The following is a 15869-nucleotide window of genomic DNA, read 5'->3' as shown; positions in this document are numbered from 1 at the left end:
AGTATCTACAAAGGTATACGCGTATACATGGATAACAACAGACAAAATAAAACGTGACCAATTTATTCAGTACGGCACGGTAAAAATAGAGCCAGTGCTGGAATCATCGTAGTTACTGTACAGTTTAGCCATGCCATATTTCATGAAGATAATGACAAGACAAAAGTCGAATACAAGAAAAGGATGATAACATTTCAAATTTAACAGATATATATGCTATATATATTTATAATATCAAGTAGATTAACAGAAGTTGCTATCAGCACATAAACTCTAACTATGCAAAACAATGTCATCGCGGACTGACCAGTACGTGAGTTTTGAAATAGAATATATATCTAGTCAGTAATCCTTATCTACTTCTTAACGAATCGGAATCCGGTATTTGCTGAAAAGTACTTGGCATTGGCTTCTTGCGCCTTCTTTTCAGCAGCCAATGGATTAACAATTTCTAGACCTTGCAATGGTGTAAAAGCAACACTGGAAGCTGTACCTGAAGTAGCACCACGAACTGACGACCTGCCACCATACGTTTGGTTATCCTGTTGTAGTGTCTTTTGTAATTTTTTGGATACAGATACCTGGGTTTTCTTATCTACAGGTGCTCCACGCACTTTTCCACTTGTAGACTGCCCTAACTGACCAAGAGAAAAGCCCAAATCTCCTTGATAGGCATCTTCTTCGATCTAATCAGGAAAATAATTTGTAACCTCCAATTACGCATTGTCTTTTCGTATAAGCATAGCACAGCCATGACCACTCTTGTTTTAATTTTACCCACTACTTTATTCAAAATCTAACCTGACCAAACGTCATTCGATTAGCTTGTTTCCTTAGTTCTGTCACAGCCGCTTTTTCCTTTAATTTTCGAACGCGACGACCACCTCGTTTCTTTTTCCGATATTCACCAGGAACGATAAGTGGTTTAATTTTTTTCAATGGCGGCGGTTCTTGCAATTTGTCAAGTTTCTTTTCAATATCATCTCGTAAATCTATAGTATATCAACGACCGTTTAGAATATTGTATCAGGACTGCTATTCTAATTTAAGGCTTCGTTATATATAAATACTTTGTCCTATGCTACCATCGACTGCTTCATGAAAGCTATCTACACGTGCTGCTAGAGCGCACTTTGCAGCCACCAACCGAGCTGCTTTCTTTCTGAGATCCTGTAATGACAATCTGCAATGTAGTCTGCTTCCATACTTTTCAGTTAATATTGAAGTAAATAGGTAACATCGATTAAAGTTGTGTCTACCGTCTACCTACCGGTGGAGAATTTTGCACTATATCACTGTAATAGAGATTTCCAGTATGTGGCATGATAGAAGAGGTTGAAAAGCCAGACAATGATTTCTTGACCGATCCTAAAACCTGTCATCAATAAGAAATATACAGTAGAGTGAACGAGTTTTGTCTCTTTCTTGATCATCCATTAACTAATACAAGTATAATAAAGCATAGTGCAGTGACTATTCATCAATTCGCCTCAAAATCCATCATATAATTCAGATGGAAATACCAATAGCGAATTGTCATTTGCTATGGCATTGATATTGATCTTATCGGCGAATATTGCAGGCAGAGAAGATTCAGTAGATCAATGCATTCAATATGGGCTTCAATAATCCAATACCGCATACCATGATATTGCAAGCAGGCATCTTTGATAGTGCAGTTAGACCACCAGCCGTACCTAATCACAATAACAATTTTAGGTGATTTACTTAAAATAACGGTTGAATCGTATAAATTTTCTGCTATCGAGTGTGCAAATTACCCATTATCTTTGCAGCAACAGAGGCTCCAGCAATAACAGAAAGGTTAGGAGCAATAAAAGACATCCGAGACTCAACATATTGGAAAATTTTGATTTTTATATCCATTAATTCAATAGCAACTTTACAAGCTTCTAAAACTCGTTCCAGTTCGTCATCATCTAACTTGGTACCTTGCGTTGTCGAAGCTGTAACACTGACTACCATGACATTTGCTGGGATAAGAATGTCACTCAGATCAGTCTAAAATGGGGTGAGAAAAAGTATATTGAGGTGGTATGGAACCATTCTATAGCTATATACTCTTATGGTTCAGATTTATTTTTTCAATCGGTTAAAATTATTGGCCATGCTACTATTAATCATGTCGTCAATGGCATTAGTCTCTACAAGTATTGCATTGTACACCCAATGGTCATGCTAGCATAGAACATTACATGCTATTCACTTCATACTCTTTTATTTCAATTACAATTGTGATTTCAAATTATAAGACAGCATCTTGTGCAGATAGCATATATTTAAGTCATCTAGCAGATCTACCTGAGGGACATTCAATTCATTGCCCAATCTTTGCACAGTACGTATATAATCGAATGGAAATTCAATCAGTGATTCTAGTTCCGGGAATCTTTTAGTGTAGGTATCACGAACATACTTGTGTATAATACCTTCATTCATTAAATAGCACATGATTCAAAAAATTTTTCTACTAATATCAACACAATTACATTTACATTTTATAAAATTTCAACAAATCAAAACTGATCTCTGATGGTATATAGCACTATATCAAAACTGCCATTTCTGTTAGACTAGTAAATTACAGTCCACAATAAGGTAGGCATGTGCGCAATAAGTTGCATAACACTTACTAATTTCGTTGTCAATCTCTACCGCCATATTATTGCCGTTGACGATTAATAAATATTCAGGGTCTACTTCCACGGGTCCAAGCACTACAATAACACAAAGAAGTAAAGTTTCATTGATGAAATCAATTGCATAGTAGTTACATCGGTACTGGTTTCAATTCCTGACAACGTGACGATCTACGTATTATCAGGAATATTACACTCTATCATGACTCAAATTTAATCTATTCCATGAATGATATTGGAACGTTTTCTTAGCTTGCATACTGATTATTTTTGTAGCGAAGCATATACGACACGTACATTAACGTATATGGAGAGAGAGACAAAAAGATGAATGCAACTTTCTAATGTGGAGAATCGACTGTGATAGTATTTTACATTCAATTTTTTGGCTACAATTAACTTGATAGTTTAGCACCTATAAAATAAGAGTGTTGAGATGCATTGTAAGAGTCTGCAATGTTGTACCTTGTTCCGCTCTTGGATTTTCGATGTAATAATCAATATCTTTAACGATATCATTCAGCTGTAAAGAATGAATAAATGAATACGTCTGTTCAGTATAGATTAATAGCAGAAGTTGATCAAAGTTAGCCATTTTTCAATCTCATTAACGTCGCAAATATCAAATCAACAGATCCATTGATCCATTTGATCATCATAATTCATATCATCGCTAACTGCTAACGTCAATGATGATAGTAATTAAGCAAGAAGCTTAATAGTACTGTCTCCTACATTCTTGCTATCGCGTAGCTTGGCAACTGCCCGAACGGAGTTGTTTATTGCATCTCCTCCACCATCGGCTACTTCCATGACATCGTCACCGTTTCGCTCATTTTCTGCCTCCAACTGGTCTTCATCGACAATATCATTTACATCTTCGGTTTCAGCGTCTTCGAAATCAGCTAGTAATTCATCAGCTAGCGACATTTTGGCGTTCCTTCACAAGTAGATCAGTCGATGCAAAGGTAAAAGCAAGACAAGCAGCAACGACCAAAGACGTCCAAGCCAACCGAACCTGACTTGAAGGCAGACGAGAAGATTCAATATGAATTGGAATGGGTCACCTAAATCTGCACAGTAATACTATACACTATGGATGCTGTGCAGTGTACAGTACATTGTAGTGTTGTAGTGCAGACATACAGACTGACAGCAATGTTCCTTGCTTGCTGACGGACAGACTTACAGCGGTACGGTATCGTCTGGGACTCGTCAACTACCGCAGCTTCACAAAAGTTCACGTCACACTGATGGTACGGTATGGTATGGTACGGTACGGTACAGTACAGTAACGAGGCATGAGGTTCAGTACAATTGTACACTGCAGTCATACCACTAAAACCACGACCACCGTACGGCACAGTACAGTATGACTTCATCCGACGTCCGTCCGTCGATATTGTTGTGATTGTTCCCTGATCATATACAGTATAATAATTATTATTATTTTAATTAATTATAATTATATTATATCGACTGACAGTGTGGAAACTGCGCAATTAGTCCGCAAGTGCTGAACCAAGGCAGCAAGGAGACACGAAAGCGTAGAGGTTATTTTCTCTCAACGGAGCACAGTGAAATTGAGAAAAATGGAAGCAATAGCCAAATTAATTAAAGTTCAACTGCCTAACTATCTGCAAAAACTTCCAGTTCCTTCTAGTTTAAGTGGATTCGCAGAACTAAGTCCAAGTGATGCTATCGCTGTCGTTTTCCCTTTTGCGGTGGTGAGCTGGCTGATTGGTTATAGTACATATAAGTTTTTTCAGCCCAAAGCTGTTGAGTTACCTCCTTCACCTAAGGCTAAAGACACGAACTGTGTCAACAAATGCATCGATAAAACCTGCAAGAAAGTGGTCCATACTGTAGATATCGAGGATGTCGGAGAGAAGTTAGTATTTTGCAGATGTTGGAGATCGAAAAAGGTGAGATAGATAGTGCCGTGTCATGTGCTACTTCTGTCAAAGGGTGTAGCTTGCCAGCAAGTATGTCAATTCGTTCAATGCAAAATCGGTTCATTTCTTGCTTTTCCGATATTGAAACATGGAAAATGACTCATTCGGCATGACCATCATAGCTGCAGACTTTACTATGAACCAGTTTGTTGAAACTGAACTATAATGAATCAATGCTAGCTCGATTCTGCTAACACAACTCTTTCGTTGGTAATAGTCCGTAAAACAATTTTTTTATATTTATCTCTTCATGCTCAGTAGCCGTAGTATGGACAACTACATCATTTCTATCCACCTACAGAACCATAGTGTACTGTACTTCCTATGTGCCTAGTCGTGATGGCACTACAGATAGATTAGATTAGTCTTGACAACGATCAAAATGCTATTGGATTGGTTTGGCATTCGACGTTTAATCTTGCGTTGCTTGATCAAAGTGTTTCTGATCGTACAGTAAATAGTGATCTGACCATGTTATAATATTAGCAAAACGATACAGTACTGTACTGCAGCTGTCAACAGGTTCGATTGAACGTGCATTTCGATGACAGTTTATGGAGCACAAATATACAAACAGCATTGGCAAACCGTTAGATCACTTCCATTGATTAATTATAAATACAGTACATCAAGCATGCAATATTATAGATATTTATTTGAGTGATTAGTTCTGATGACATTCCTTGATGGCAAGGTGTCAACAATAACATTGTTCTTGCTATCCCTAAGCTTTAAGAAAGTTCACTTACAGCTGGTAATTAATTTGCAGTAATCTGTATATACTGTACAGTATGTACTTTTAACGGTATAGGTTATTCATTGCAAAATTGTTAATTATTCATGCATTTGCTATTTATGTTCTCGTATCCTAGTTTCCTTACTGTGATGGAAGTCATAATAATCACAATGAACAAGAGCAAGATAATGTAGGACCCCTCATTGTCAAAGGAAAAGCCAACTGAATATTGTACGAATCAATTGTGCACGCTATGATGACTGTATAACAGTAGTATGCTATTGCTTTTTGCTACCTTTTGCTTCAAGCAGTTAGCGTAAAATTAATTTAGAATTGAGAAATTGAGTTGTAGGCCAAGATGACGTCAGTTCAATCTTATCTTTTTATCTTTTCTTCAATCCGTTTTGTAAACAACATTATATGGTTGATTGACAATTTTAAGCAAACTCGATATACCGTCTTATACAGTAAGTGGATATGTTAGTTTTCATGTAATGTAACTGTGTAATCATATACAAATACTAGACATGTTCTTCTACGTACTAAAGAATCGTTGATGTGTTGAATCGCGAATAAAACTAACGCTGTCACATGAATAAGACTGAAATTGATGTTAACGGAAAATGCAACGTAAAGAGCTTGCCATTCTTTTAATGTCCATGTTGGCATGCTTACAGCATGGCGGTTACAGTAAAGCATGAACTTATTGCATGAGTTATGCGGAGGTTGTCATCAGGTATGCTAAAACTGCTGGACAGAGGAAAGCGTCCAGCAGATCGTAAAATGCAAATGTTGCAAATGTTGTGTGGCCAACAGTAAACACGACGGCCAATGCCATTATGGACTTGCCCAATCACCTGATGCAAAACACGACTGGTGTACACTGTCTTCCATGCATTGGTGCTCGACTGGGCGTGCGCTGAAGAACTCTTTTATCACAGTCGATAGTCGCATACTCGACACTCGAATGACTCGATACACTACGCTCTGAGAACTGAACTGCACCCCAGACTACAGTACAGTGCACTGGTATACAGTATATTGTACTGTATCCGACTGTATCATGTACTGTACTGTCTACAGTGTACAGTACATTTCTTACAGTATATACACTGTACAATGCTGTATGTACTGTACACATAGGCCCAGTATAGGAAATACGATCACATTCAGCACGTAGAGTAAGAGTATTTAACTACTTGCTTGGCAGCATCATCGTACAGTTTATTTGAGCTTTTTTAGGCAAGTATCGCAACGATGGGAAGGAAGAAAAAGAAGTCTGTCAAGCCTTGGTGTTGGTATCCTTTCTAATATTGCCATGCATAACATGATATTAATTCATTCAGGCTAGTCTAAAAGTCTGTACAGTTTCTTGTTACACCACAATGAATTCAATTTATTTATTTCTTTGCCCGCATGGCTCTTTTACTAAGCGTCCATTGCTGAACTTCAAAGGATTGATTAATCATCTTGTCTTGAAGATCAGAGCAGTACTGCTGTCACTGTACAATACTTGCTTGCAATGGCGACACCAAGTAATACCCATTGCAATGGACCTTTTTTGTTAGGCTACTTGGCTTTGAGCAGTTTTACTAGGACGTCAATAGTTTGCCTAGTCCGCAAAAAGAGCATATTGAAAGCACATCAATACTACAATTTGGAGCGCACATCCAAGAATTACAATAGACAGGAGTGATTGAGATCAATCAAACTACTGTAGTTTTGCCTCGGTTATTCCCGCGCGCTCGTACTGTACTGTACTGGACGTAGTGACAACGTTCTTCGATGTTGTCCACTGTCGGTCGTCAACAAGCCAAACTTGATCTACACTACCTAAAGCTTGATTAAGGCATTTATTTAACGGGAATCTTTTTTAGTTTTGATAGAAATTTCTTATGTCTCGTTGTGATCGATTTTTCCTGATGAAAGAACGATAGCACTTTGAAGTTACAATCACACATATGATCATACTGTGCTTGATATGTTCTAAATCATTCACAAAAAATAACGTAACAAACATTCCATGATGCTTTCATACATCAATGATGATTGCGTTAGACTATTGTCGATTTGTATCTTCCTTGATTCATGAATGTATAATATCATCCAGGTACTGTGGTAGAGATTTTGAAGATGAAAAGATATTAATACAGCATCAACGAGCTAAACATTTTAAATGCCCTGTATGCCATAAAAAACTATATACCGGTCCTGGCCTTGCTATACATTGTATGCAAGTTCATCGTGAAACAATTAAAGAAATACCCAATGCTTTACCCAACCGAACCAATCCAGAAGTTGAAATATATGGGACTGAAGGGATACCAGAAGAAGATGCTAAAGCAAGAGCGGCTCGTAAAGGAGATGTTGATGGTAAAATTTAATCTTAATGAATTACCTAGTTGATCCTTCGCTCTTATATATATACAGTAGATGCAGAACAAAACCTTTCTATCTCTGTAGTGAGTCAACAATCCCTATAGTAATTCTTTAATTACCTAAATGACAGCCTTTCACTGTACTATCTGTGTTGATCATCTAAAAGTAATGTCTGACAAAGTTAAAGTAGACATTATTAACTTGTATAGCGTTTTGAGCATTATTGTAACTAGGTAACTAACTGCCCTTGAATTGTTCTAGCACATTGATACCAAGGATTACATCTTATTTTAACATTTTAATACAATATAGTAGTCGGTATCACCAACATCCCTTATCTCACTTTAGAAATCTAGCATGATACTATAACGTACAAAAACGCCCTTCGCATAGTCTACCACTAGGCAAACGGATCATAAATTATATTTATGACGCAAGGCAAAATCATTTTCAAACAGTTCCACTCAAGCTGCATCGTGGAAACAGAATTGTCATTTTCATCTAGTATTCGCATTATCTATCAAGCAATACTATCGATAACGTATTTCATCAACAGAACGAAAGTTTGATAAACTACAGTAGATGACGATCGAATCATTTGACGAAATTTTAATAATATATTATCAAACTAGCTAACAATGGCTATTTGGCTATACTATGTAAGCATTTGACTGCAATGATTTGTATCTTGTCATCAATAACTCATTCTTTGCCAGGTTTTTGTTATCATTTTAAAGTCGTATTCTTTTCTATACATATAATGTAATCGATATTGACAATGAATGATGATGATGTTGCAAAGATTTACTTCGTATAATATGATAACGAGGTTTAAACTATTTTCATCCAATTAGAACCCGAGACGAAAAAAGCAAAATCAGACGAACAACCGACTCCTCAAGCAGCTTTTGCGCCGTCGGCTGTTCCTCCGGTCGCTCCCGGTTTTTGGCGTCCAGGAGTGCCTGGCTACCCTCAACCAAGTTTGTTACTCCAGTTATAATTATGCTTGTACTAACCCTTTACCCTCGATTTAGATATGCTATCATCATTAAAACAATGTGCAAACATTACTTTTTCTAAACCAGACCGACTACCTACCGGTATGCCGATGCCACCCGTGCCATTTGGTGTACCACCAATGCAAGCTAGGTAATACGTAGACAGTAATAGGCTTAATCTTCCGTTAAAGCCACTGTCAATATACTCCTTTTACATTATATGAACAAGTAAACGTTAATTCAAAAATTATTAAATACCAAAATCGCTGTAATACAATTGAATAGATTTCCATTTCCGAACATGCCCCCACCGAATACCAATATGCCTCCGCCGATTAGAGCGCCTCCGGTATCGGCCGCTAATAATTCTGCCCCACCAAGTCGACCGCTATTTCCAAGTGCCTCACAAGTTAGTAGCTCTACAACAATTAGTTCCGGCCCTGTAGGTGCAGATTTCAAGCCTATCTCGAATTCGAAAACTTTTGAAGCCAAACCGGTTCTGAACGATAGTAAAGGTGCCTTGAACAAGCTAAATCTTTTGGATAGAAATTGTAAATTTCGTTCGACAGACTGGCATCTTGTGTCATATTAACACCACTTTTTTCCGTTGTAATTTGAATCTATCGCTTGTAGGCAGTGTACCACCTCCAGCTGAGACCACTCCAATAACAACGCCCAAGATATCTACAACTATCAGTAGTGTTGGAGCTACTAGCAAGTTAGTCCATCCGGAAGAGGATATATCATTGGTAAGAAATAGCCTTGGTGCTCTTTATTAGTACTAGCACATGTACATTAATCACATGTAGCAGTCAAGTATTACTACGATTGAGCTTGACTTGTCAGTTACAAAACTGTGCTATTGGGCTGGGGTTACGTTATTCTTTGTCGTCATTATTAAGAGTTTATTTGACTGAATCTTCAGAGATGAAACCGGTTTAAGGTACGAAGAGAATATTATAAAACTGCAAAGTGAATGCTATTTAACATAATAGCATTTCTAATTGCTGTTACTGTAAACTCTCATTCCATGTTACATTTATTAATATTAACCGTACCGCTCGTTGGTACTGATAGTAACAGTCATTTAAGGTATGATTCAGAAATCAACATGTGTTACAGTTACTATGTGTTTATTTCAACGAATTACGGTGGCACATTGACACACTTTTCGTGAGTATTGGTAATATCTATTTTACGTTGCTAATTTAGTCCGAATTTATTGGAATTGCGTATCATTAACAGCGTTGATATCAAGGAGTATTGCCGTCAATATATAGGCTTGTAACACAGAAGAGGTTTGCGGTTGATGTGACAGATTAGTGTGCTGCTTATTCCACGATTGTTGTTAGAATAGTAGAATAGTTGAACCAATTGAGTTTGTCTGAAATTGGCTATCTTTCAGTATTCAGTATCGCTTTAATTTTTTCAGCTACAACTCCCAAGTTCTTGTCAATTATATTATATTAATGTGCCGTTTTGCTATGCATTTAACTTTGATGTAACTTCCCATACTTTACTATATTGCCTTTAACCATACTACAGTACATTATTTAATGACGATGACATTATCGATTTATTACTGTCAATCAGTTATGCATAGGATTACTCGTATATCGGTATTATTTTTAAATTCATGAATCTGACATAAAGCTATCTACTTTGATACAGGAGGAGCGGAGGGCTGCAAAATATAAGACAAAGATAGCGCAAGCTGCCCAACCTCAATGTAAGTATTTATTCGAATCTTTATTCAAAAAAATATTGATTAGGCGATATCTGGCATTTCGCTTATTAGCAATAAACGGAACATTTTTGTCCCGTTTCTGTTATTGTAGTTCCCACGAATTCCGTACATGCTGCGCCTCCCTATTCGTATGGACTTCCACCGCCAGCAGCCAATATTATGCCAACGTCAAGAGTTCCTGGCTTCCCAAAATATTAGTGTCTTGACACACCAATATGTGGTTAAAGACATAAAAAAGGTCGGCCTGCAACATCAGAACTACTTCATAATTGAAATGTACTTAGGATTTATTAGCAGGGAAATTACCGGTAATATTCTGGTTTTCTTACGTCAAACAACACAATCGTCATGATTGTTTAGTTGGGACAATCATGTAATAAAATCTTCAACGCCTCGTACGTTACAACAGTACTTGACACTTGACTAGCGAATAGAGCCTGAATAATATTACCTTTAAACGTAATCGTAACTTCTTGCAGTAGCAAAATTCATGCCAAAGTCTTGTTTGTAATATAAGATACACCATACGCAAGGTAGGGCATTAGCAGGTTTGTTTACATGAGCTGTGTTGTAAGTTTATGTTATGAATTAATTTTATCTTTGGTTCCGAAAATCATTTATTATCACAATAAAAGCAACGTTTTGATGTATTACTTTGCTGAATTTTTTGCCTTTGGCGTTAATATCTCTGAATAGATTTCCTTGATTGACGTTAAAGTTATTCAAACTATCCTTTGGTCAATAGTGCTGAGCGTTAATTAGCTTTGAACTTCATGAATAATAATCATGTTAGAAATTATAGAGACTACCAAGTAAATGAGAGGGTGTCTACTTTTGTTTTTTATTAATTCTTAGAAAAGCAGTAGTTACCGGAGGGAGAGGCTGTATGATCAATTCATTTTAGGCTCATAAAACCGATGCCTTTGATGTGCCTGTGAAGCATCTGGCTTTAGCCTTAAAAGATATACGTTTTGTTATTGATTACTTGCAACTGTAATTTACTGAGATATCTAAGGGGACTTTACATTAATGATATTATCGAAAGATGAGAGCGGATACTGTAATGCAAACATGTTGCAACGATGTAAATCGGTAATCCACAAAACTTACAACATCCAGGCCAAGCTACTGATAGATTGTACTGAATTGCAGGCCAATCAATCGTTTCATGCAAGATCTCTTACTTAAGTACTCTACAGTAGTACGTAAATATTTCTTGGCGATTCCTAACCGTTTACTACTACTCGCATGGACTCGCTAGTTCGCTTGGACCCATTATCCAATTGTATCCGCTTATACTTACAATGCGTGCATGACAGTTTTCATGAAACTGTAAGGATTCAAAATTTTATTCGATTCCAAATAAGTGATGCTGTAATGAAATTACGAATATTTTTGTTAATCTCCCACAAAATAAAGTATAATTATTCAGAAAAGGACAATAGTTCATGTACTTTTCGTAAATAAAATTATTCTCCGCTTCAATATCAACTTTCATAACATAATTAACGATTCTCCAATGTATCTTGAACTTAATCATTTGATATCATCCATAAACACTGGACTGAACTTTCGAACAGCAATGCGTGATAATTGCAGGATATACATCATTAAATGAATTTTTACAGTATTAACGGACTATTTATTATATTTAATAAATGGGCCTTAACTGGGTAAAAAATCAATCATTGTATTATCTACTACAGATGCTATTCATGCCTAAAATTTGCATGATAGTAGCACTATGATACACGCATGTCAGCCCTTTTATATATCATAAAGGTTTAAACATATAATTCATTCTAATCTATTACATGGCTGCTTCTATACTATAGTCTGCTTTAGTTACTAGCCTTATCGATATTCAAAAATACAAGATGGATGATCAAGTGGAAGAAATAAGAGATTTACTATGCGTATCGCGGTTATCATATAGCGCTATCGATGATGAAGACTTTTCTCAACAAGATGTACCGCACGTTACTTTAGCTAAACATCCATTCCATAGAAGTTCTTCTTATCCCTTTCAACAACCAACGCCACCTCCTGGGGCATCAGGAACGGTTAAAAGTAATAGCGCCAAAGTACGTTCAGGTAGAGTATTATCACCACTAAGTGATATTACCAAAAAAAAAGAAGATATTCGCCCTAATAGCGGCCCAGTAAGGCCACTACATACGATCAATAGTAAAGCAACTTCTAAAACACCTCAAACGATTGCCAAACAACAGGCGGTTTTGCCGTCTATACAACCTCTAATCAAAACAGAAGACCTCGAATCAATTATAACTAGAGTAGATAGTAATATTCTTGGTAAGTGAAAAGAATGGATAAGTTAAAGTAGTGCCATAATTTAGAACTGAACTTTAAAAAAACTATCAATCATTTATTGACTATTGTAAAAACTATTGCAGAGAATTGGTTGAAGGAATCCAATAAATTAGTGATGAGGTTACATGAATGGTGGCAAACTGGTGATAATATGACTCAGTTCAGTCATTTTTGGATATCCGTTTTTCCATCACAACAAAAGTTAGACCTTTTAAAGATGGAGTTGGAAATTATACGAGATCATCTGATAATTCTTCTTGGTGGCCAACAATCACAACTAGAAGAGTCTACTTTAGAACAGCTTATTTACGCTATTATTCCCGAGTTCCCGTATGTAGATAGAAACGCATAACTACATACAGTAGATATACTCGTATGCTAATTCATTATATTACTTAATTTAGCAATAAGTGACAAATCGAACTCTAGTAAACTGCGACAAGCAATATTTTTAGCTAAAATTTAGCTTACAACCAAATTTTAACCATGTAGTTAGAATTGAGTCCACATTAAGTATTCTATATTTTGTTTTTATATCAACAAAACCTTACAGATTGCATCAGTAAACGCTTAGTCAAGTTATAAAGTGTCAAATCAAATAAATGTTAGTAAACCTTACCCACTTCGACAAGCATTAGCTTCAATTCTACTTCATCCATTTTGAGATTTGTAAATATAAACAGCAGTCTATGCAAAAGCAACGTTAAAAACATACAGAAAATTAATAAACAATGTTTAGGATTACTTACAAATACTGTAACAGTAGTAATAAATTGATACAGAGTATCATATTTACTGTTAATGTATCATTTTTCTTTCAAATCGTCAGTCTGTTAACTGAAAGCTAACATCCGTATTAAATAGATTAATTATGTTATTCAAAACTGCAGTAAATTAGACACACAGTACTTGTTTTATCATACTAGGAGCTAAGCCATTAGATGAGACTAATTTGACCATTATCATTCACGATTTTATTCTCTAGCACTCGATTTGCTGTCAATCGACAGCTCTTTTTCTTGGATGTTGTGTATACTCTGTCATCTGGTCGTCATAAAGCCTACAAGAAGTTGCTTTCAGCGGTCAAGTGTAAAACAAGTAACCGCACCTGTGCTCAAATTGTCCTTGCTATACGATCTCATGCTCTACTAAATATGACATCTGCAATTATTGAGTTTTATCATAAACTACAGCAAGAAAACAGTCGTTTTCAACACGATAAAGTCTCTAATATCACAGAAATTATCTGTCAAGCAATTCAGCTTCAATATCTCGATGTTATACAATACATTCTCGATGATCAAGTCCTATCGATTACATCATTATTACCAGAAGATTATAACAGATTATTCTTCACCGGAGTGATGGCCAACTCCTCGTCCATATTAACGTATTTAATTCAAAAGGTGATACTATCTTGTATCTATGGTACCTTAAAGTCATTCAAATTTAGTCAAATGATTTCTGTCTTTCTTGATTATTCCTAATGTCTGCATACGTATTTGATTATACTGAAGTACTGTATATAGACAATAGTGAATTATAACATTGAGACAGAACGTTCATTACTTTTTCAATAATATTTTGGATCTAATTAAGTAACTATGTACAGCATCCAGGTAAAATTGATATTAATCATCATGGTGAATCAGGCAATACACCTCTTCATGCAGCTATTGGTCGTGGCGATACTCTTATGGTCAAATGGCTACTAAAGATAGGTGCTAAGGTTAATGTTATTAACGAACAATGCAATAATGCAACTCCATTACATCTAGCTGTTATGAATGGTAAGTCAGAAATTATCTATCCTTTCAGGGACGGTAGAAGACTCGACAGTAGTGCTATTACTATTATTTACTTGCACTTCTCTTATATCATCCTAGCTTTAGTATTTCAAATTAAGGAACCGTTCGATAATTATAGCTACTTAGTGAGGCTGTTATTGGAGTATTCATCAATAGCTCTGTAGTTTGACAGTGTATCTATTTATTTTATTCATCTATACATGACCAACTGAACTATGTGTTCTCACTGATTAAAAATCATAAAATAACTATAATTAATCCGGTAGTCTGATCATTGTATGTGGTCGTATATGAAGAGACAATTAATGAATTATGTTATCATATTGTGATGATTTAATATAGGTGATGATGCTATGGTAAGAAGTTTAGTAGCGGCCGGAGCTGACGTTTATGCCAAAATGGGAGACTTAACGCCGCTTGATATAGCAAAAGATTTTGAAATGGATAATTTGATTGAATTGCTGAATGCTATTCATCTTGAATAAGTTTATTATGATAAATTTAATTTAACAAGATGCTAGCCTATCTGTCATTCTCTTATTTTTCTTTATTACCAGCAATTAACAAAATACCAGTCAGCTGTAATCAATAATATCAGAAATTTACTGCTGGGTTTTGATTTTCAGTTTGTCTTATGAACGACTAACGAACCACAACAACTTTTATCGAAAAGTAAAAATATCACAAAATAATAGGAAAACTGTAAATAAAACTTTACTTTTCAAAATGGACTTACTGCATGTCATGAAGGGGTTTAGGAACGGCAATGTCATATATCGTTTTTCTATACAGTCTTAATAACAGAGTAGTTTTTCTTTCTCCTATATCGACTAAACTATTACCGTACTATAACGTGGAGTCCTTGAAACCACAATGTTTCAAAATTTAGATCGTATAATTACGTACTCAGCTCTGATTCAAAACATTGCTGTACACCATGACATCACGACACTACAGTGATTGTAAATCTTGGCCTGATTCAATGTAGCTACAGTACTCGCATGGCCTTGATTTACTTAATGATTTACTTAATGACTCATTTCAACCAGTCGTCATTGATATCCTGTATCAACTGAGGATTTGATCAATTGCTTTAATATATAAGCTCTGCAACTTAAAGGATAGTAAAAATTGAATTTAGTGAAGTAAAATCAATTGAAAATTATTCATTGCGAATGCTGTTTATCGCTTTTGAATATTGCAAAGAAAACTTTGTAAAAGATGTAGCTTATTAGAATACAAAAAATTTATTCCA

General features: G+C 35.8%; 4 protein-coding genes across 4 annotated transcripts; 3 read left to right on the top strand and 1 right to left on the bottom strand.

Annotated features, from left to right (window-relative positions):
- Window positions 1–356: 356 nt before the first annotated feature.
- TRIADDRAFT_20768 (uncharacterized protein) lies at window positions 357–3590 on the bottom strand (the record flags this gene model as incomplete). Its single annotated transcript, XM_002109096.1, has 10 exons — window positions 357–686; window positions 802–992; window positions 1071–1170; window positions 1271–1375; window positions 1645–1697; window positions 1782–2022; window positions 2332–2450; window positions 2655–2738; window positions 3126–3183; window positions 3396–3590. 10 exons carry the CDS (start codon window positions 3588–3590, stop codon window positions 357–359), a joined length of 1476 nt encoding a protein of 491 aa, XP_002109132.1.
- A 662-nt stretch (window positions 3591–4252) lies between these two features.
- Window positions 4253–5577, top strand: TRIADDRAFT_21706 (uncharacterized protein; the record flags this gene model as incomplete). Its single annotated transcript, XM_002109670.1, has 2 exons — window positions 4253–4585; window positions 5488–5577. The coding sequence occupies 2 exons, from the start codon at window positions 4253–4255 to the stop codon at window positions 5575–5577; spliced, it is 423 nt and encodes a 140-aa protein (XP_002109706.1).
- A 484-nt stretch (window positions 5578–6061) lies between these two features.
- Window positions 6062–10673, top strand: TRIADDRAFT_52848 (uncharacterized protein; the record flags this gene model as incomplete). Its single annotated transcript, XM_002109669.1, has 8 exons — window positions 6062–6087; window positions 7462–7724; window positions 8585–8710; window positions 8765–8879; window positions 9014–9243; window positions 9362–9477; window positions 10400–10457; window positions 10567–10673. The coding sequence occupies 8 exons, from the start codon at window positions 6062–6064 to the stop codon at window positions 10671–10673; spliced, it is 1041 nt and encodes a 346-aa protein (XP_002109705.1).
- Window positions 10674–12352: 1679 nt separating this feature from the next.
- On the top strand, window positions 12353–15099 carry TRIADDRAFT_52847 (uncharacterized protein; the record flags this gene model as incomplete). Its single annotated transcript, XM_002109668.1, has 5 exons — window positions 12353–12788; window positions 12890–13136; window positions 13792–14212; window positions 14419–14596; window positions 14957–15099. The coding sequence occupies 5 exons, from the start codon at window positions 12353–12355 to the stop codon at window positions 15097–15099; spliced, it is 1425 nt and encodes a 474-aa protein (XP_002109704.1).
- Window positions 15100–15869: the final 770 nt, after the last annotated feature.

Source organism: Trichoplax adhaerens, genomic scaffold (assembly GCF_000150275.1).
Source record: "Trichoplax adhaerens TRIADscaffold_2 genomic scaffold, whole genome shotgun sequence".
Lineage (NCBI taxonomy): Eukaryota > Metazoa > Placozoa > Uniplacotomia > Trichoplacea > Trichoplacidae > Trichoplax > Trichoplax adhaerens.
Note: the sequence above shows the minus strand (reverse complement) of the source record. Positions and strands in the feature narration are given on the sequence as shown.